General features: G+C 41.6%; 1 protein-coding gene across 5 annotated transcripts in view; it reads right to left on the bottom strand.

Annotated features, from left to right (window-relative positions):
- RUNX2 (RUNX family transcription factor 2) overlaps window positions 1-22930 on the bottom strand; it is a 211331-nt gene that overhangs the window by 27442 nt on the left and 160959 nt on the right. Inside the window, exon 6 of one of the 5 annotated variants that reach the window (XM_043510131.1) lies at window positions 17258-17283. The exons of the other annotated variants lie outside the window; for them this stretch is intronic. Coding sequence (XP_043366066.1) covers window positions 17279-17283 — 5 coding nt within the window. The 3' untranslated portion in view covers window positions 17258-17278. Of the gene's footprint in view, window positions 1-17257; window positions 17284-22930 lie in introns of those variants that run through there. 5 annotated transcript variants of the gene reach the window in all.

Here is a 22930-nt window from a genome sequence, read left to right as displayed (position 1 = left end):
TGCTCGAGAAATGCAAATTGCCAGTAATTATTATTAGTGTCATTACTCACACAAATGATCCTCATCATTTTTACTTTATGAAAGTAACATTCTGTGAGGTCTGGGATTTTGTTTTTTAAAATACTTCAAAGTCTGTATAGCTATTACTTTCTATCACCAACCAAGTACATTTTTAATTAAGGATTTCACAGCAAGCTATGCTGTCACAAAACTATTTATTCTGAGCAAGGGCAGAAGAAGATCAGGAACATCATTTAAAAAAAAAAAGTGAATTAGGGAAAGATGCTTCCCACAATTTTTTTTGCTGTGTTCCATCCTCTTCTATACTGTGATGCCCAATTGACAACAAAGTAAAGTTTTGGGGTTCCCCTTTCCATCTAGTCATAAAGAAAGAAAAGGTTGTTGTGACATGCTGAAACCTGTTTGAAACCCCCAAATTGAGAATCCATCTTCTATGGAACCAGAGATTTTTTTTAAATGACATTTTTAGCCTTCTCCAATATGGAGATAGTGTACACCGATGAGTAGCTGCCTTGTTATAGGTGAGCTGAAAATATTTTAATAACAATACTAATGAGAGCTGTACACAACTTTCATTAAAAAACCCCAAATCACATGGAACTCACTTGGGGTTTGAGCCAAATCCCATTAAAGTCAATGGGAGTGGGATCAAGCTCTGGCTTTGGGGTTACCATCATTGTGTCTTCCATGTTGTTCCCTATGTATGGAACTAAAATCTAAGGTTACCACCCTGCCCTTCTTAAAACACACTTCTGCAGAGATGCCCACGGTAAATTGCTCACTGATAATGGTTAGGAAGGTGTCCTGCATGGACTACTGATTTCATTAAATATCTCGTTTTATTGATATCCTAACAAAACCAAACTAGTTTTGTCCTCCTTTCTGCAGGCCCTCTGTTTGTTACTCACTTGTTGTATCTTATTTAAAACAGCCCCAATTCTGAAATCAGATCCCCACAAGTGAACTGGCATGCAGTTCCACTGAAATGCAAAAGGTTCCTTCCACACAAGTGGGATTACAAGATTGGGGTGTTAGGGTAAAACTCCTTAGGATTACACTGTAGTTATCCTGGGCGCATGAAAAGCTTAATTTAAACAAACTGTGCCGAATACCTCCTTGTTGTTTGGGGGCATTCAAAAAATAAATATATATTTTACTTAATTTGTGTTAAATATTTTCAAATTGCATTTTTAAATACTTTTATACACTAAAACTTTGTATCCAGACAAACAATAGCATCAGAAGAGGTGTGAACTGCTCCCCCATTTGCCTCAACGGGGTATAAACTTCAAAGCCTAGGTGGGACCATTTAAACTGTAATATTATTGAGCACAAGAGTCTAACAAAACTCAACTGAACATTTTTACTCCTTCACAGCTGTTCCATTGCATAGTGTCTTCCTGGCTTTGCACTTCCTCTATTTACATGTGAATTTTGATGATATTTCACTTTTTTTTTTTAAACACTGACTTGTGTGTTTTGGTGCTTAGGCATGGTGAGTGGCACATTAAAATACCATCTATTCTTTAGTTAGATAGATAGCTTAGATAGATGTTTTCCTTGAATTTTTTGTGTCGCCCCCAAGCATTTTGGTTCATCTAATATCAACCGTCAAAGTACCAAATATACAACAAAGGAGAGTGATTCCCAGGCATATCTGTCAGGTTGCTTAGCAGGTAAGGTGGTGTCTCTTTTCACTTTCCCATTTAATCCAGCGTAGGCTCTATCATTACCCCACTCACTTCACAGGGGGGAGGGATAGCTCAGTGGTTTGAGCATTGGCCTGCTAAAGCCAGGATTGTGAGATCAATCCTGGAGGGGGCCATTAGGGATTGGGCCAAAACTTGGGGATTGGTCCTGCTTTGAGCAAGGGGGTTGGACTAGATGACCTCCTGAGATTCTATGATGGATAAGGACTTTTTCCTGGGTGGTTAGTTAATTTAGAACCCAGCAACTTGAATGAGTAGAAATGCCTTGTACAGCACAGCACCCCGGCCGGACAGTTGACAGCAGGGATCAAAACAGGGATCACTGGTTCTAAAAGTGTGAGTGTCTACCGCCTGAGCTACAGACCCAAAGTACCTTGGTGCAAAGGTTATAGCAGACTCCTAAACCTTTCTAAACAGGCCCAGCCCCTAGAAGGGGACAGTGTGCCCACTGTGTAAATGTAGTTTACACTTGCATTTGTCAAGAGTGAATTTCATCTGCCATCAAATGCTGCCCATTCAACTTGCTTGATTAGGCTCCTTGATGTCTTCTCTAGTTTTCACTATTCCATCTTGGTAATCTTTCCCACAATCCACATGTTGGCCCTGTGTGATCATGGTGGAGAGAAGGAACTAGTTATATTTTGGGGATGAGAGTAATTCATTCTCAGCCAGCTCGACTTGTTAGAAATTTCAACCTTCTCTCATGTTGGGACAGAGCTGGCTGCTGAGACAACAGAATTTAAAAGCCTTGACACTTTTATGCATCAAAATGTTATTTGTTAGTCTTTTTTATATAATATACCTCCACAAATAACTATTCCCCACTATTTTTGCACTGGATGATGTGATCTTGTATATCTGTAACATGGAGTCTGTCATTTAAAGGACTTCTACCACCATTTATAATAACATCACTGCACATAGTACATCAGCTTCTGCTGTGAAATGCACCAACTGTTAACTGTGCACAGCAACACTCACAGCAGTTGAAGGCAGGAAGTGCAGAAGAACATCAAACCCTCTTGAAACTAAGTACTTATACAAGTGCTCATCACTACTTGTACCTATCTATTAATGTATGCAATCGGTGCAGTATGATGGAAGCAGAACATACATAATACTTCTTGGAAATATCACAAGAAGTCAGGCAAATCTACAATGCTGTGCAAAAAAAAAAAAGGGCTAATACTTTGTGATGTCACTCACACATGAAACATGCACACCCTGTTCAGTTTCCCAAAAGTTTTACCACTGGAATTTTAGTTGCTGCTGTTTTTCACCAGCCCCAGCTACAATGCACTACAGGGAACGTTTGAGGATTTCTTGGATAGCAATCTAAACAGAGCTGTATACACCAGGAAAGTGAAGCCACAAGGCTGAGATCTTTAATGTACAGTAATAGAGAGTCTCTGTATAATAATTCTGTGCAACTCCCATGAATGGGAAGATAATATACAATCGGGGTTAGGAGTCTAGATTATTATTACTATTATTATTATTATTGCAGACAAATGTGCCTTAACAATCCAATATAAATATTTGTTTCCCATGTTGTCATGAATTGTACTTTTCCACTGCATGCTAGCAACTCTCAAATTCCATCTGATCCTCAAGCAGAGGCAAAGAAACTATGCTGTGCAAGGGGGAAAGTAAACCTTGGCATTTCACTGTAACTTCAACCTTTAAACCCCCTCTTTTTTTCTCCCCTGCCAAATTTTCTGTTAGTATCCTGTTCAAATAATACACTTCCCTTTTGTGGAAAGAAAGACAGAGGATTCCTTGCTGGTTCTTGATTAAGAACTTTTAAGAAACCGGGAAGGAAGAGACTCTTTGAAACTGGATCTACTGTAGGACGGAAGCCAACACACAAGACATGGTGTCTTTTAGAAAAGGCCACACACAGTGCCATTGCAGTCATATGACTTTTCTGTCACATCCTGAAGCCATTTCCAGCTCGTGCGCGAGTTTGTACTCCCATTTAGAAGAGGATGGGATGTATTGGGAACACACACATGGAAACACTTTCAGGGAATCAGTTTCCATGAAATCCATAATGAGCCAAGTGGCTTCAGATGTGGCGGCATGCCCCAGATTAGCCAAAAAAAAAAAAAGAAAAAAGACAAATCCACCCTTTCAGCCCTTATTTCAGTTTCAGAAAAAAATTAAAAACCACTAATGACTTATGGCTACCAGAACCTGAAGCCACAAAAAAAAAAGAAAAAAAAAAGAAAAGGAAAACCTACCCCTCCTCAATATAGCCTTTTTACTGATGTTCTTATCAATCAAAAGGAACTATTTCTGTCATGGCATTGGTTTGCGGGGCTTAATTAGGTCTTTCTGAAGTGTTGCTAAAAACATTGTGGAGGTGAGGGGTGGGCGAAGTGTGTGTATGGAGTCGGGAGGCTGCCTCTGGTTTGATAACGTGTGGTCAATTAAAGAGTTTTCAGAATTGTAGTTAAATGATAAATGGTCGGTTAAGTAAATCTCTCCAGAAAAGCTGCATTCAGATGGGACATCCTTATGTTTGCCTTAGGCCCATATTGGTTGCAACTGGGTCATACAGAAAGCAGGATTTATGAGCTGGCAGGTATTGCACACTAGTGTCAGGCTGGAGGTGTGTATCAGCATAATGTGCTCCAGTGGCAGGAGACTTAAAGTTCAGGAACAGACCTGAGCTTGCTTTGCTGAAAGTTACATGTGATGAGGAATGGAGGAGGAGTTCTGGATCTAACTTGGTAATGAACCACTTATTATGGACCCCAAACACTGATCTGGAGGCTGCACTGCAGTTAAGCCAACAGCATAGTAAGGACTAGGAGGCAGAATTACCAGTGGAAAAACAGAGCAGCAACCCACATCCCAATCTGAGTATTAAGTCAAATAATTGGATGGCCGAGGATGTAGGGAACATGGGAGAATCATGCACTCACTGAATAGAACATTTAAAACAAGAACAGAAGAGATGTTGAGGACATCTTTTATTAAAGCTTCTTTACATTTTTTTCACTAGCAAAAATATGATTGGAATTTGGCAATAGCCCTTAATTTGGATCAGATCATGCCACCTTTACTCTGTGATTGGGCAACAAAATGGCAAATAAAATTTAATGTGGATAAATGTAAAGTAGTGCACATTGGAAAAAATAATCCCATCTATACATACAATATGATGGGGGCTAATTTAGCTACAACTAATCAGGAGAAAGATCTTGGAGTCATCATGGATAGTTCCCTGAAGACGTCCAGGCAGTGTTCAGCGGCAGTCAAAAAAGCGAACAGGATGTTAGGAATCATTAAAAAAGGGATAGAGAATAAGACGGAGAATATCTTATGGCCCTTACATAAATCCATTGAATACTGCATACAGAGGTGGTCCCCTCATTTCAAAAAAGATATACTGGCATTAGAAAAGGTTCAGAAAAGGGCAACTAAAATGATTAGGGGTTTGGAACGAGTTCCATATGAGGAGAGATTAAAGAGGCTAGGACTTTTCAGCTTGGAAAAGAGGAGACTAAGGGGGGATATGATAGAGGAATATAAAATCATGAATGGTGTGGAGAAAGTGAATAAGGAAAAGTTATTTCCTTGTTCCCATAATATAAGAACTAGGGGTCACCAAATGAAATTAATGGGCAGCAGGTTTAAACAAATAAAAGGAAGTTCTTCACACAGCGCACAGTCAACCTGTGGAACTCCTTGCCTGAGGAGGTTGTGAAGGCTAGGACTATAACAGGGTTTAAAAGAGAACTGGATAAATTCATGGAGGCTAAGTCAATTAATGGCTATTAGCCATGATGGGTAAGGAATGGTGTCCCTAGCCTCTGTTTGTCAGAGGGTGGAGATGGATGGCAGGAGAGAGATCACTTGGTCATTGCCTGTTAGGTTCACTCCCTCTGGGGCACCTGGCACTGGCCACTGTCGGCAGACAGGATACTGGGCTGGATGGACCTTTGGTCTGACCCATATGGCCATTCTTATGTATGCTCCCTGAGTAGTAACTTATTCCATAGACAGTCCCTGTGTTTTCAGTAAGACGACTTGTGAAACAAAGGATCACCCAAGATAAGAATGAGAGACTCAAGATCTCAGGTAGCCAGGTTGGAGCTTGCTTAGATCTCCAAAAGTGAAATTGGAAAATAAAATCACAATGAATTTTAAAGCTTGTTTCTACTGCTGCTGCTGCTAAGACTTAGCCTGGAAACTCTGAAAGAGTCTCATACTCCATTAATACAATGCTCTTCTCAACTTCCACCTCCAAAACTAGATCTGAGATTTATTTTTCAGACTGTTCTTTCCACTAGAGTTCGGCACAGTAAACTAACTCAAAACTTCTGCATCAAGGAAAAGGTCTCTCTTAAAGTTTTGTTTGGCTTTGTTTTCAAAGAGCTGTCTGTATATTTTAGAATATGTAGAATTTTCCTTTGATTTAAACCTCCCTTTTAACAATGGACAAGAGATGATTTCTCTGCTAAGTGATTTAAACAAAAACAAACAGATTTTGGTTACTGAGGGCCTTGTTCTTAAAGCATTTTGGGTTTTTTTAGGGAAAAATCAAACCCTACAAATTAAGCTTTTGGCAAAAATTTAAACTCCCAACTCAGTACAACTTTCTCATTCTTATTCCAGCTAAACAACATAGTACAAAAGGGTAGAAAAGGTACCTCCTTGTTCCACACATATATAAAAGGACTTCATGTCTAATGTAAACAAACAAAAATATACTGTTGTAGTCCTGAAATAATCTTTGTCTCTTAAACCGACATTTTCAACCTCCATCTCTTTTCATTTCCAATGCCCTTGTTTTTTTCTTTCCCCCTGATATGAAGTTCTCTGTCTCCTGAATGTAAACAGACACACCTAATTCTGTACTAAGTTGGTCTGAAAGCAACTCCTTGTTTTCAGAGACAGATCTATGCAGAAGACAACAAGACTGAAGCTGTAGAAGCAGGAGTTGCAACTCCTGTGTTGAGTGGAGAGTTTAACGTGCGGATTGCTTCTGAATTTCATTGAAAATGATAGAACTATCTTAGGTCAGGCCATCTCATGCAGGGCAAAATACACTGCTGTAGCTCAAAGAATGGAAAGAAAACACTCCTGACAAAGCAGAGGGAGCCAAGTGAATTTTTCCCCCTTACCTTGATGATGGTGAACATACAGTGATTTTCCTAAGTGATGCCCAAACCATCTTGTTATTGGCAGCAGGCTTTGGGTAAAATTTTCAAAAGTGCCAAAGTGACTTAGGAACCTCGATTTTCAAACTGGTCTTAGACACTTATGCCCAGATCTTCAAAGGTAGTTAGGCACCTAACTCCTAAAGGGAGCTTAAATTATCTTTGAGAATCTGGGCCTTAGGAGCCTACGTTCCACTGTCATTCCATGAGACTTATGTCTTGTCTACACACAAAAGTTGTACCACTTTAACTATATCAGTACGGTTAATTTTATCTATATCAATATAATTAAAGCAATACAACCTTCCCACGTGTGGATGCAGTTATAGCAGTATAAATGGGTTTATTACGATATAGATTATTCCAGTATGGGAAGGGAAAGAACCTCTAGCAGTATAAAGCACCTTTATGTCGATATAAGCATGTCTATACTAGGGATTGTACCCATATAACTGTATTCGTAAAAAGTCACACCCCAACCAACATACCAAAGTGTGTGTATGCTCCAAAGTGCCTAAGTCACTTTTGAAAATATTATCCTGTGTCTGTATTCAAAGGTGCCCCGCTGCAATGAAAGGTGTGATTGTTCAACCAATTTAGTTAAACTGATGCAAATCCAGGAACGGATATTCTTCATTTGATACAAACCTGAACTCTATTCCTTGCTGAATTCGGCTAAACCATGATAAGCCAAATTTAAATTGGATGAAAAGCATCCATGCATGGTTTTGCACCAGTTTAATGAGATTTAGTTTTTAAACTGATTTAAAGTTTTAACCAGTTTCAACTCTAAATATAGAGAAAGCCTCAAAATAGTTTTTCCTGCTCCTCAGGGGAGCCTTTGCATTTGGCTTTTATCCTCCCAGGGGTCAGTGATGAGGAAGAAGGGGACTGGGTTTTTAGCCTGCATGGTACTTAGTTACTACACCATTACTGGGCTGAATCTTTATTCTCTAAGAAAACATTAGCTGAATTGGCCCGATATCAAGAGGCCTTGGAATGTCTCCTTCCCAGACCAGTTGGAGATGGGCGTGTCATGGAAATATTGTTCAGGATGACTGCAAGTGAGGAGAGAGGGAGGTTTTGAGAGCATTCTCTTCTCATCCAATCGCTGCAACTGCTTATAGAGAGGAAATGCAACACAGTTCTTACAGCAGAGTTATTTTCTGACTCTGGCACTGACCTGATGTGTGACATTCAGCAAATCACTTAATTTCTCTGCCTACGTTTTGCCACCTATCAAATGGCTTTCTAGTATGTTACCTGCCTGACAAAGTTTAATTAATTAATGTTTGTGAAATGCTTTGAGATCTTCTCATGGAAGGTGCTAGAGGTAGAAAGACCAGAGGTAAAACCAAGCCAATATCTTAGAAAAACTTTTCAGCAGATTGAATTGAACAAAATGTGGGAAACAGAGAGCATGGGGAGAACTCTGCTTAAGATAAACTTTCACGTTCACTCACAATATATAAAGTACATTTTAGATGTGAAAGATAACAGTGATCAATCCATATTATCTTCTGTTGCCTTCAACTGCTCTCAGAGATAGAGCTAAAGCGGTCTTAAACCAAACTTCTCCACTTCATATGCACAACAGAAAGGGGCTAAGAAATTCAGAACGTGGTCAGGAACAGACCTAAGGCACTGAGTTTAAACTCGGTTTCTAAAAGCTCGTCTACACAGTGAGTTACTGTGCAGGAAGATATGGTGTGAATCTATAGTGTACCAGCTTGCTGTGCAGCAATGTCTGAGCTGAATGCTGCTTATAGCACACTGAAAGTCCCAGAGTGCAGCTTAGCTTACTGTGCTTTCAAGAAGTGGTAGGCTAAGCTGCACTCTGGGACTTTCAATGTACTGTAGCACATGGGATGTTACTGTGTGATGAGCTTGTGTGCTGTACATTCACACCCTAGCTTGCCGTGTAGTATGTCACCAAGTAGTCATGGCTTAATGTGGGTCTGTGGCTAGAGGCCTTTTATTAAACACTTTTCCAACCCAGTTTGGCACATCTACACTGGCTGGGCCAAACTAGGAACAAGTTGGCCTGGGATCATATTTAAACCCAGTTTCTTAGCTCATTTTGGAGCCCAGTACAGATGGATCTTAATTAGAATCATAGAATCATTGGGTTGGAAGAGACCTCAGGAGGTCATCTAATCCAACCCCCGGCTCAAAGCAGGATCACCCCAATTAAATCATCCCAACCAGGGCTTGTCAAGCCGGGCCTTAAAAACCTGTAAGGATGGAGATTCCACCACCTCCCTAGGTAACCCAGTCCAGTGCTTCACCACCCTCCTAGTGTTTCCTAATATTCAACCTAGACCTCCCCCACTGCAACTTGAGACCACTGCTCCTTGTTCTGTCATCTGCCACCACTGAGAACAGCCTAGCTCCATCCTCTTTGGAACCCCCCTTCAGGTAGTTGAAGGCTGCTATCAAATCCCCCTTCACTCTTCTCATCTGCAGACTAAATAAGCCCAGTTCCCTCAGCCTCTCCTCATAAGTCATGTGTCCTAGACCCCTAATCATTTTCGTTGCCCTCAGCTGGACTCTCTCCAATTTGTCCACATCCTTTCTGTAATGGGGGGCCCAGAACTGGATGATGGATAGAGGGGAATAATCACTTTTCTCGATCTGCTGGCAATGCTCCTACTAATGCAGCCCAATATGCCATTAGCCTTCTTGGCAACAAGGGCACACTGCTGACTCGTAGAATTTAGTGGTACCTAGAGTTTTCTCTGCCCTCCTTTTCACCCATAAAAATTGCAGGTTGCCTTTTAGCATGAATCAAAATGAAGACAAAAAACCCTTTTAAAAGATATGTTTAAAAGGAGGGAAGGAAGAGTTGCCTTCTCCTGCTCCCCCGGGATTCCTCTGTGGGTCCTCCCAACCTGCCAGGATCCACATCACAGGTCTCTAGTGCTCTCGATGAGTCTTTCAACAATTCCTATCTCGTGTTTCTGCTGCCTCTAAATCTCACTTTCTTTGATCATCTCATTGCAGATTCTATGTCAGCAGATCTCTTGTGCTCCTTGGGCCTCTGACACCTTATCCTAGTCAATAGACTATTTCCCTAACTACCAGTTCTAGATTCTGAGTCCTAGCTCATGGTCCCTTTGTCATTTTGTGTAAGCTGTGTCCTAGAGGCTGATTAATCTTCTATTTCCTTCTCATGGAGATTTTAGTCTTCTGCTCTATATTCACCTCTGTCAAATGTCCACAACCCCTCGCCTGCCTCTTATGGCTGTTGTGGGGCTATTCAGCATTATGAAACCCTTGTACACTGTGAAAATTGTTTCGACTCCCAATTCATGGTCAGCAGCTCCAGTTCCTATCATTCAGCTGTATTCCTAAAACACTCATTGCTTTTCAAGCACTTTTAATGCATTCTCCTTTTTTTTTTTTAAACCCTGAATCTTAGCTTTGACATTCATGGTTTCCCGAATTTTTTTTTTTAAACTACAGCATTCCAGAATGGTTTCCTCCTCCTAACCCTATATACATTACTGATACATTTAAACCTGACCTCCATTTTAACAAAGCTTATGTCTGGGAATTGTCTTTCTTTTGAGGCAAGGTTTTGTTTTAAATAAGTATACTTCGTAGACTTCTTAATCTACTGTATGTATCTATTGTCTTGGCAGCTCTGTAATGGCTGGCCAGGGTTGCCCCCTTTCAGCTAGACAAAAGCCAAAGGAAACTCTATCGCTAGTACTACTCAACCCTTCCACCTAAGCATCTTTCACTCTGTCTGGGTTTTGCCTGTTGGGTTGAGGGTCCTCCTAGATGCACCAAATGCAGCAGATCTATAATACAGGGCAGGATGTTTGCTGTCTTAGTACAGTGCTACTTTCTGCTCCGTCAAGCTGCACCAAATATTAATGCTTCTGAGCTAGGTGGGGATTTTCACAGCTGACGAAGGACTTCAGATACACAGCTTCATTAAACGAGCCCTTAGTTCTTTACATTTTCAAAGAGATGTACAGATATAAACAAATTAATCCACGGAGCTTCCTTGTGACATAGGTGAGGGTTGTTATTCCAATTTCACACATCAAGAAAGCAGGAAAGTGGCCCTAAGAAGGTGAGTTGGGTGGAAGGCAAAATGGTTTAAGTTAGTGGGCTAAGTACAGTCTACAACTGGGAGTCAGAAGCCTGGGTTCTGATATTAGCTCTTGCCACTGACTCACTGGGTGGCCTTGGGCAAATCACTTGGGTCACTGTTTTCAAATCTGGGTGCCATGAATGGGAGTCAGAACCTCTGAAAATCAGACCAGCAGTTTAGGTGCCTGTATATGGATTATACATACTTGACTGTAAGCATCCACACTTGAAAATTTTGGCCTTAATCTCTCCAAGCCGAAGTGCTGCCAATGGCAGATGAGATAAACCTACCTGACAGGAAGGAAAGAGGGTTTGAGGCAAAATTAATGTTTGTACAGTACTCAGCTGAAAGTTACCACCTATATATAAAAATGATCATTAAGCACATGCATCGTGGCAGTGGATCTGGAGATCCTGGCTCCCAGTCCTCTGCTCACTGCACTAGACTGTGCTGTTATCACTCTGTAAGGTCTAGCAAATGTGGCAGTTCCAGTGGGATTCCCCAACCTCATCATGTGCAGTGACTTGGCCTCAGTTCTGGAAACACTAAGATCTCACCATGTTAAGAAATTCACACTTGAGCTGCAAAATATAGCCTTTTCCACAGCAGGATATCACAGATGTTTCAGAGAATAAAGTGATTTTTTTATGTAGGAACATGTGTACTATGGGAGTCATGGGGGCCACTCCCATTTGCCCAGGTGAAAATGATCTTTGTGCAAAAAGCAACATCTGAATATACCAGCTGTTCTGCCGCATAAAAACAGCTGAGGGTAGCAGTGCACAGGGAGATATCACATCTGAAGTATGAGAGAAAGGATGTTCTGGGAGTAAAGGCTCCGGCCCTTGACTCAGAAAGTATGGATTCAATACTCTGTTCTGTCACAGACTCCTTGTGTGACTTTGGGCTAGTCATTTGGTCTCTCGGCACCTCAGTGTCCCATCTGTAGAACTGGGAGGCTGATAATTCTGCTACTTTCTGGGTTTAGTTAGATTGTAAGCTCTTCAGGGCTCTTATTAGATGTTTGTGAAAAGCCTAGCAAAATGCAGCCTGATCTCAGTTGAAATCTCTAGGTGCTTCTGTAATATGGATATATTTTAACAATAATGAAGCAGGATACATGGAGAAAGCTGCCATTGTGCAGCTGAACCACGCCATATAACATCATGAATCAAGAAGAAAGAGAAGTGTTAGTCAATCAGCCTGCTAGGCTGCTGCCCCCCTGAATTTTGCTCAGAAGACTACCAGCACTGAGTGGCCCCTTTCTCCATCGCCTCAAACATAAGCTGCTTGTCTTCTTTCCGGGCCCTTCATAGCCCACCCTCACCCTCACCCTCCTTATTGTCTCTTTTTCACTGCTGAAATCTTGACTCCCACCTACAATCGGCCTATGTCACCAGCTTCCATTGTCTACTTGTTACATTTTTCAAACAAGCACTCTGTGCTTTCTCCCGTGTTTCCCCTCACTCTTGGGAAGATGTAAACATCCACAGAGCTCTGTCACTGTCCTCCTTCAAACTCTCCTTTGTCGTGACACTTGCAAAAACTTGACAACGGTGAGGCTGCTGGCGTGCTGTTTATCATGCTGACTGATACTGCCTCATAGTCTCCTTGTGTTCCCCCATCTGTCTGTTTGTATCCATCTTTGTATGCAGTGTTGTTGTAGCCACGTTGGTCCCAAAACATGAGAGAGAAAAGGTGGGTAAGGCAATAGCTTTTATTGGACCAAGTTTGGTTGGTGAGAGACACCAGCTTTTGAACTTACACAGAGCTCTTCTTCAGCTCTGGGAAACTTACTCAGAGCATCCTAACTAAACAATCTATTCCACCTTGTATTGAGCTGTGACACTCTAAATTTCCCAGAACTGAAGATGAGCTCTGTGTAAGCTCAAAAGCTTGTCTCTTACACAAGCAGAAATTGGTACAACAAAAGATATTACCTCACCCACCGTGTATCCATCTTGTCTTGCATTTAGATTGTAAGCTCTCTGGGGCAGAGCCTTTGCCTGTGACCCCCACCCTCACCCCACTCATGTTTGTACAGCACCAAGCATGATGGGTCCTGGTCTATGATGTGGTTCCTAGGTGCTACCACAATACAAATAAGAAGTGGCCACAATATGGCAATGGTAAGTGGTTGGATGACAATTCCAAAAATGGCTTAGCAGCCACTCTATAACATAATCATTGCTTTGATCGTTAAGCCCCATGTCTCTGGTAAGGCAAACCAGTGTGTGTACCTCCACAGCTGGTCCAGGCAGAGTGTACTGCTCTGGGAAATCCTTTGTCAAGAAAAAGAAAATGCAACTGGGAACTTGCAAATGCAAAGCTGTAATCAATGTCAGCTCTTGGAAGCCCTCTGCTTCCACAACTAAACAAGGCAGCATATGCCAGAATTTCATCAGGCATGGAATTAAAAGAGCCCTGGGCTGGGCCATGTGTTTCTCAGTGCATCATACTATCATCTCCCAAGAGCCTCGTAGGTCCCATACGCTACTTTTTCCTGAGGACATTGCTGGAGCTGATGTTGCTCTGTTTTCAGAACAACATAGGCACTTGGCCTTACAACATGAATTTACACGAGGTGGTTTCCCTCCACCCACACTCTTCACAACGTTCTGCCGCCCCAGGTCCAGATGTTAAGAGGTGTTTTTTGTATTAAATATGATGCTTGTTTGGAACATGACACCATAAAGCAGAGGTGCCTAGGTGTTGGAGAGTGATATCCCAGCTAACCCATCAATGACATACAGTGCAAATTGTTCATGTGGCGTCATTAACAACTTCCCAGACTGTGACCCCTTTCTTTAGTCCCTTGCCAACTGAGAGAGACACTGTTGGTGCAGATGCCGATATTGACATTCCATGTTGCACCTCCTCCAGTAACAAGCATGTGATGCCAATTGGCAAAGACAAGCAAGAGAGGGGCCTTCCACATAACTCTCTCTTAAGTACTGTGCCCTGTTTAAAGACAAGTGTTAGTCCACTGACTTCAACATAAGTACTCTTGAGAGGAGAATCAGCTTCTGGTGGCCCCTCTACTGCCAGTGCCAATACGCTGTACGGAAAGGAGGAGTATTTCAAGTATGCCACAGTCCAGTTAGGATATTAAGGTGGGAGCTCCACATCTATAGCCACCACAGTGTGAAGGATCAGACTGTGCTTCCTCTTCCTAGTCTCAAAGATCTTGTAGACTCTTTGCATCAGTTTGGCTATCCCCTAGTTCATCCCCCTCACCCATCCATCTCATCACTGGGATATCTTAACATGGCATTCCCCCTCCCCATCATCCTCAGCAATGGCTGCCATTTCAGCATCATCAGTCTCAGTACCTGACAAAGCATCTTACACTCTGCAATTGGCAACAGCGTCCGCTTTTCCTGCAGGGATGTGGACTCCAGCCTTCAGCCCTGACATGGGGCACCCTGATTTCTGCTTGGTCCCAGTTGAGCTTGATCAATTAAAGAAAGTTTTGAGCAAACATACCATGAGGCTTGCAGGTGGAAGTGCCTGCCTGGAAGGTGGACAATGTTGATGAACTAAAGCACACCCTGCAGCTGCTGCCTCTGTGTGCAGCTACAGCCCCTTTAAAACACTGCAGAAATGGTTTGGTGCAAATGACGTCTCTGCTTCTGAAGGGGAACTTCGTTGTGTGGCAGGGGCATTACCTACTCCCCAGTGAGCAAGGGGTTAACTTCAGCTCTGCTACCTCTCCCCCTGGCACCAATGGCTATACATGTGGTGTTTGAGAGATTGAGGGAGGATGCTTTGGAGAGGCTGGGCTCTATACTCAAAGGCTGTAGGAGTGGGTTGGACCCCAACAACAGTATGCTTAGATAGCGAGAGTCCGTAGTGCTGAATGTCCATGGTCACGTTGTCTGGCTTTATGCCAGGTGTTTAAAAGCTCCACAGGATTGTTACTGACCTGATGCACCCAAGTTAATCATGTATGAGCACATCCAATCTTCAGGGCTTGATGTGCAGGGACTTCATCTCCAAGGTGGGTTATATGACCAAAAAGGGTCAACCAGTAGTGACCAATGATGACTTCAGTCCTCTCAAGGCCAGTTCTCAACAATACATTCCTAATACTGATAAAATCAAACCACTTTATGCCCAGTAGTCACCACAGGCAATGCATACAAAATGCCTCCAGCCTCTTTATGTCTTGTTTAAGCAACGTCCATGTTTCAGAGCCGTATAAGAGTGTTTGATAAATCTGTACTTTCGTATATAATTTCACCTTCTTTTTGCTCCAGACCCTAAGCAGGTCCTTCATGGCAGAGGCTGCTAAACCGACTCTTCTTTGGATGCCTGGTTGGCTGCACCCATCTGATGACAATTTACTGTCTCCATAGATGAAATCATCCTCTATTTCCACAGTTTGTCTGGCAGCGTAGATGTCTTCTATCACAACTTTTGTGCTGACACTGTGCATTTTTGTTTTTGCCCAAGCAGTCCCAAACTAGAGAATTCTTTTCTTTTTGCTTTCTCGTGATGTCCCCTTACCCTGAATTATGAAGGTCTTGCTGACTGTGACTGTTTTTCAAAAGGAATGGCCAAACATAGTGCAAAAAGTGCAGGAGAATGTGGCTCTGACCAGGAATAATATTCCTCCTCCTCAGTCTGATGTAACAAGACAACTCTAATATCAGTGAAACAAATAAGTTTCCCTTTGTAAAAGTGAGTGATACTTAGGTCAGGATAAGTATAAAAACATAATCATTCCCATAGGAATTTCAGAAGGTAATTACTGTATTAGCCTACCACCTGTAAGACATAGGGCTAGGATTGGGTGAAAATATTTTCTCAATGGAGTTTTTCAGATGGACAAGAAATATAGCCTCTTACTGCTAAATCAGATGAAAATAATTCCTGTTCAGCTGACCTTCCTGATCTCATCAGATAGGCATAGACAATTACGGACAGAGAAATGGCATGTGACTTCCACCATGTGATGCATCCCAATGGAATACAGCTCAAACTTGAATTACACTTTGAACAGCAGCTTGAAAAAAATCTACAAGCAGCCAAGTAGAGAAAAATAATTTCCCCCAAAGCTCCAGTGGACAGTTTGCATACACCCCCAAACCAGTTCTGATGAAACACTGGGAGGGTGTGAGATGAAGTGTGGCTGAATCCAGGTACTGAGGTCTGAGTAGAATGGTTTTGCACAGCTCTGCTCTTGCCTTTTGGCAAATTAAATTGTTGAATTCAGCTCTCTAATCTGATTTTAACCCTAATCTTAATTTTCTCTATAGTTTCTATTCTATCCCTAAGACCCACTACAGAAACTGGTTCTTTCACATACCTCTCTCCTGTGCCTCAGTCTCTGCAGTAATAAACGTAAAGGCTCCAAATATTAATCTGGTCTCAGTTGCAATTTGCTCCCTAGAATCCATTGCCACCAAAACCCCTCACTTTTCAAATATGCTAATAATTTTGCATTTAGTAGTTACCAGAATGTCTGCAGAATTTAAAAATTCTGCATCCACTGTAGAGTGGATCTAGTCACAAGTGACCAACAAAAGGCCATCACCTGCTTTTATCTTCCTCCTGGCTCTTCCTTTTGTGTCAGCCCTAAAACCTATATTATTAGGCATGTAGCCTATATTATTAGGCATAATAGCCTAATTTCTCTGTGTAAAATGTGTCTCTCCTATTACTCTTGCTTTATAAAATGCAGTTTTGGGTGTTCTCCTCCATCTGTACCCTCCTATCTTCCTCTCTGACTAGATTCTGTCATTTTTACTGCCAGAGGATGTGTGAATCATTGTCTCAGCTCTTATCTTCCATTTCTATCACAAATATCAGTCATTCTTTTTAAGCTCTCAGTGAACAGCCAACACCTTTCCAGTTTTGCTTTTCAGCTGAAAAGTTCTACTCTGAATCAGGTGTGGAAGAGTGTCTAGTCTCTATGGTTCTTCACTTGCCCCATCTGTGAAATGGGGATAAAAAATACTAGCCCACCCACCTCCAAAGGGTGTTGGGATAGTTTGTTAGGCTCCAGCTCAACAACCTTCATAATAGGCCAAATTTTGCACTGGTGTCAATGGGTAAAATAGCACTGAAAGTCAATGGAGTTGCACCTGTTTACACCAAGAGAGGATATGGTCTATTGAGCTGGCATTACTGCATGTGAGCCAGGGTTGCAGAGTTGTGCCCTTTAGAGTGTAAAGCTTTTGTAGACACGAGCGTTGTTTTCAGCATATTCTGCACAGCATCAAGCATACTCATACATTCAGAGGACTGGTTTCAGAGTAGCAGCCGTGTTAGTCTGTATTCGCAAAAAAGAAAAGGAGTACTTGTGGCACCTTAGAGACTAACAAATTTATTAGAGCATAAGCTTTCGTGAGCTACAGCTCACTTCATCTCCACTGCCCTGCACCTTGTGGAATCATTTCTACCAGTGCAAGCTGATGTAAATGATTAAACAAGATGCAGGGCCCATAGATTCTAAGGCCAAGAAGAGACTTTGATGATCATCTAGTCCGACCTTCTGTGTAACGCAGGCCAGAGGATTTCATCTTGTGATTCCTGCACTGGAGGGAATTACTCTTCCTTATCACAGATGTGAGTGCCCTCAAGCCCAGTAACTATGGATGCACAAATAATAACAGCTCCCATCTTACAAAGTGCTGTCTGCCTCTCCCGTGGTGCTGAGCATCCTCCTTGTTCCGCTGATTTTAATGGAAGGAAGTGTTGCTTAGTGTAGCTCAGTTCTGCACAGGATCAGGCCTATCGTGTGTCAGTCACTAAGAAGACACAGAAATGGACATGTGCCTATATTCAAAAGATAAGAGGGTCCAATCCTAGAGCCATCGCGTGAGTAGTTCATTGACTTGAGTGATACTACTCTCATAACTAAGGGTTGCAGGATAAGGCCATTTAAATTTCTGGACTCTGGCTGCTTTATTGTCCCTACAAGTAGTTATCATTCTATTTCCAAAAGCCAGTAGAGGCTGGTAAGAATAATCATTACAGAAATGTTCAGACTATGAGACCTTATTCCGGTTTAAGTTCATATCATTTTAATTAGCTCTTCAGAAAAGGCCTGGCACTTATGGAAAATATCCTTAATTCATATCAGATGCTAAATTAGTAATCAAAAATGAATGAATATCATTTGGTCTCAAGCTGGAACTAAAGTATGTTTTGGCATCATTATTAACTGTTAGCAGCAAGTTCTGGAAACAGATGCAAATCTAGATACACTTCATAAATAGAAAACACATTGCAAAGAAAACTCAGATAAAAATATATCTCTACATACCCATATATTTGAGTGTGCTATTTCCTGTCTGTATCAGCAACAAATTCATTCCACTTCAAGTTCCACCTGTTTCTTTCTTTTCTGTTGTTTACAAATCTCATACTTCTGGAATAAAAACTCTTTCCCTCTGCCCCAATTTCTCCTGTTTATTTCCTTTCACAACAGTAATTTTAAATAAATTAAATGGGGTTTTAGTAAGGACCAGGATTGGGTCCTTCAATTCAATTGGGTTCTGAAAATCAGGCCATTTATTTCGATGTCTAAATATGGATGTATTTGCCTAATTTTAGGTCATCAACATTTGAAAAATTTGGTCTATATCCTAAAGGCAGGGATCATGCAACACAGTTTCTGGACAATAGCTCCAATGAGAGAGTCCATGGTAGAGAGAAGCTCCTATTGATGTTCTACATGTCAGTGCCAAGGGGCAATAATGCCTAGGTAGGATTAAATGGGCAGGAAGCTAAAATGGACAAACTGTGGTTTGCAAAATAAATAGTCCCATTTTTTAAAAAAATACGATGAGTCACAGGTTTAGGTACAAACTGCAAATGACAGAGTTGTTTCTGAACAGCACAAATTTATCTCCATTTTTAGCAAAGCTTTTGAGTCCCACGCGACATTCTCTTAAGCAAACTAGGAAATGTGGTCTAGAAAAAATGACTATAAGGTGGGTGCACAACTGGTTGATAATTACTCTTTGAGTATGATCTTTCAATGGTTTGATTTCAAACTGGTAGACATATTGAGTGGGATCCTGCAGGGTTTAGTCCTGAGTCTGGTACTAGTCAATATTTTCATGTATGTCTTGTATAATGAAGTGGAGCGTATGCTTACAAAATTTGCAGATGACACCAAGCTGGGAAGGCTTGAAAGCTCTTTGAAGGATAGGATTAGAATTCAAAATGACTGACAAATTGGAGAATTAGTTTGAATTCAATAAGATGAAATTCATAAAGACAAATGCAAATACTTCACTTAGGAAGGAAAAATCAAATGCACAACTACAAAATGGGGAATAACTGGCTAAGTGGTCGTACTGCTGGAAACATTCTCAGCATTACAGTGGATCACAAACTGAATATGAATCAACAATATGACGCAGCTGCAAAAAAGGCTCTTATCTTTCTGGGGTGTATTAACAGGAGTGTCATATGTAAGACATTGGAGGTAACTGTCCCCCTCTACTCATCATCGGTGAGGCCTCAGCAGGAGTACTGCGTCCAATTCTAGGCACCACACTTTGGGAGAGATGTTGACAAACTGGAGAGAGTCCAGAGGAGAGCAACAAAACTGACAAATGGTTTAGAAAACCTGACCTATGAGGAAATATCTAAAAAACTGGGCATCTCTATCTTGAGAAAAGAAGACTCCAGGGGGGAACTAATAACAGTCTTCAAATATGTTAAGGGCTGCTTAAAGAGGATAGTGGTGACTTTTTCTCCATGTCCACTGAAGAAGAAGCAATGGATTTAATCTGCAGCAAGGAAGATTTAAGTTAGACATTAGAAAAAACTTTCTAACTACAAGGATAATTAAACTTTGAAATAAGCTTCCAAGGTAGGTTGTGGAATCCCTGCCACTGATGGTTGTTAATAGCAGGTTAGATAAACACTTTTCAGGGGTGGTCTCGGTTCACTGGGTCCTGCCACAGAGCAGGGGGCTGGACCTGATGACTTCTTAAGATCCCAGCCCTACATTTCTACCCTTTTATGATTCTACTTGTAGAATCCCTTGAGCTTTCAGAAGTTCCTTTTGTCTGTTTAGCTCAGTGTTTCCCAAAGTGAGATGTGCAAAGGAATAGCCAGGAGAAGTGAGGTAACAGACAAATCTCTCAGTTGCTCTTGAACCTCAGCTTTCATTTAAATAAGGAGTAAGGCCAGGTCTACACTAAAGAGCTAAGTGGACCCAGCTATGTTGCTCAAGGGTGTGAAAAATCCATATAGTTAGAAGTGACATAGTTGACCCAACCTAACCCCTGATGTACCAAAGGGAGGAAAAAGAAAGCGAGGTGGCCAAGGAAGAACTGGCAGAAGGCAGTGACTGAGGAGATTGAATGCACTGGCGTCATCTGGGAAGACATACCACAACTAGCAAGTAACTAGCATTAGTAGAGGAACTAGACTTCCCAGTGGCACAGCAGGAACTAAGGTCTAAGTTCTGAAATGGGCTTAAAATGAGGCATACGTATTTTTTTTTCTTTACAGGCAGGTGACCCTTCAATGCTAAATTTCAGTGTTGGTTTTTATGCCCATTCTAAGTAGTTTTTGTCTTTTCATACATTTTTAATAAGGACTGTGTGAAATTGGGCTCTAGCTAAAATTTGTCCCTACTTTTTGTCAGGTGTCTTTTAAGAGAAACAGTATGAACCTTTCCAAAAATTGGCAGATAGGAGAATCTTGAGTGGATTTTGTACAATGAGTAGTTTTTAAAAGAAATATATAGGTTTTTAAGAGTCTTTTTGCCTCTGTTTTTTTAAAAATGAAGTTTAGCTGTCAGCAGACAGTGACGCATAAAATATTCTCATTCAGAGAAATTCAAAATGAGTGCCATCTCCCATCATTCTCTAGGTCCAGAGACTGAGGCCACACATCAAACTGCTACAGTTCACAATGCTAAGAGGAGTAGTGTGGTGAAGAAGGGAAGGTTGAGCAGTAGTCTGGTGTGTTGTAGGGGATGCTTTGGTAAAAAAGGGTGCTGGAAGGCTAGCATCCCCTGACAGACAGAGTTAAGTTTATGATCTGTGAGGTATGGTAGCTGTGGTAATGGCAGGGTGAAGGGGCGGATGGGTGTGCCTGTGGTTTGTACTGTTAGTTGGCTTCCTTGCTTCCTTGCTTTTGTGTCAGGTACCGTAAATATTTCATGACTAAGTTCTTGTGTATTAATGTTACTACTCTTTTAACATTTATTGGCCAAAGCCTGCAATTGTTGAAGGCCTTGATTCTGCAAGTCCTCGTGTGATCTGCAGGATGGTACTTGGGCAGTTAGCCTGAGTCACTAGCTGCACCACTGTGGACACACAGCTACTTTTAGGCATTAGCTCGAACAGAGTGAGCATGTGTATGTCTTCTTGTGCTGCGAATTACAGCAGCTGTTGTGTAGACATACCCTTAAAATGTGTTAGCTGGCATGTGGTACCCAACACCTTCTCACCAAGCTCGAATATCGGTCTAGACAAAGCCATATAGGCAGGCAGCAGGGACTAGGGTGATATAATGTTGATATATGCGAGACATAACTGTGAATGTGGCCAGTGGGACTGTGGGTGTGACAAGTGAGGCCTGAATCTGAAGTATTACCATTTGTCCTCACATTTGTTGATAAACAATAGGCATTCATTAAAATGCCCTTGTATATATCTAGCAAAGGTGTTAATCAGTTCTCTGACACTGTACTGAGAAACAATTATTTTTCTCTTCAAGGCCTTGTAATGCTTTGGTTCTAAATAAAGTAATTTCTCCCTTATGCAGGAGGGTGCCTGGAGTTTTTTTGTGCTTCCAGGAATGTAATTTTTCTTCTCAAAAGCCTGGTTCTACTCTGAAAAATGGCTCTGTAAAAATGGATCAACTGGAGGAGGATCCAGTTTTCTCAGTTTATAAGTGATACGTTGGTTGTTGTAACTGCCAGCCCAGCAGACTCAAGCTAGGTTCTTTCCTTCTGATATCCCTTCACCAATAATGAACTGCAGCCCAGTTTTTGCGCTCAGTTACACCTGTGCATCCCCACTGCATTCAGTGGTGTTGCATAAGTGTTTCTGTCTATCTGTATTTGGGCTGAGGGGCAAACCATTATATCTGAGCACCGCGCAATCATTAGTGATTTTACACCCTCATCTCATAGGGACGCATTAGCCCCATTTTACAGATGGCAAAATGAGGTACAGAAAGATTAACTGACCTGACCAAGATAATACAGGGAGTTTATGGCTATGGCAGGAATTGAGGCCAATTCTCTTGAATCCCAGTCCACAAAACTATCCTTTCTTATCTCACCCTTCTGTGTGGTTGAACAAGTGTAACTGAGGCCCCAAGGTTGGGACTTAGTTAACAATAGGGTTGAAAATGTGGGACAAGGATTAGAATCAAACTCCCCTCCCAGAGCTGGGTTGGTTCTGCTGGGCTAAGAAGAGTAAAAAACAGTACAACTTCTTTTGTTTCCAAAAGCCAGCAAATAGGAGCTGGAATACACCCAAGAAAAGCACATCTCTTGGGTAAGAAGGTGGCAATTTTTACAGACACAAAACCACACTTTAACATTCCACTCCACACTTTATAAACAATACAGGCTAGATCCAGCCCTCGCTCATTTGCCACCGTGCAGTGGAATTCACTGCGTTGGGGCGTGCAAGCAAGGTTCCAGAGTTTTCACATTGTGCTACAGTATGTCTCCTTGCTGTTTGAGAGTCAGCTCTAGTCCTCAACCTAAGAAAGCCACAGGCAGCCATTCTAAATAGTAGTGAGTTAACACGCAGTATTACGGACAGTCTCAGATATTGGTGACAGATCAAAATCCTCTTTGGTAGATTCAGAACTAAGTGACAAAGCCAGCTTCCTATATTTGGAAAAGACAAAAACAGAGAGATAGGTTGTTCACCAGAAGGTGAAGGACAGGACAAGTGGCGATAGCTTGCTGTGGAATAAAACAGAAAAGT

This window comes from Dermochelys coriacea, chromosome 3 (genome assembly GCF_009764565.3).
Source record: "Dermochelys coriacea isolate rDerCor1 chromosome 3, rDerCor1.pri.v4, whole genome shotgun sequence".
Lineage (NCBI taxonomy): Eukaryota > Metazoa > Chordata > Testudines > Dermochelyidae > Dermochelys > Dermochelys coriacea.
Note: the sequence above shows the minus strand (reverse complement) of the source record. Positions and strands in the feature narration are given on the sequence as shown.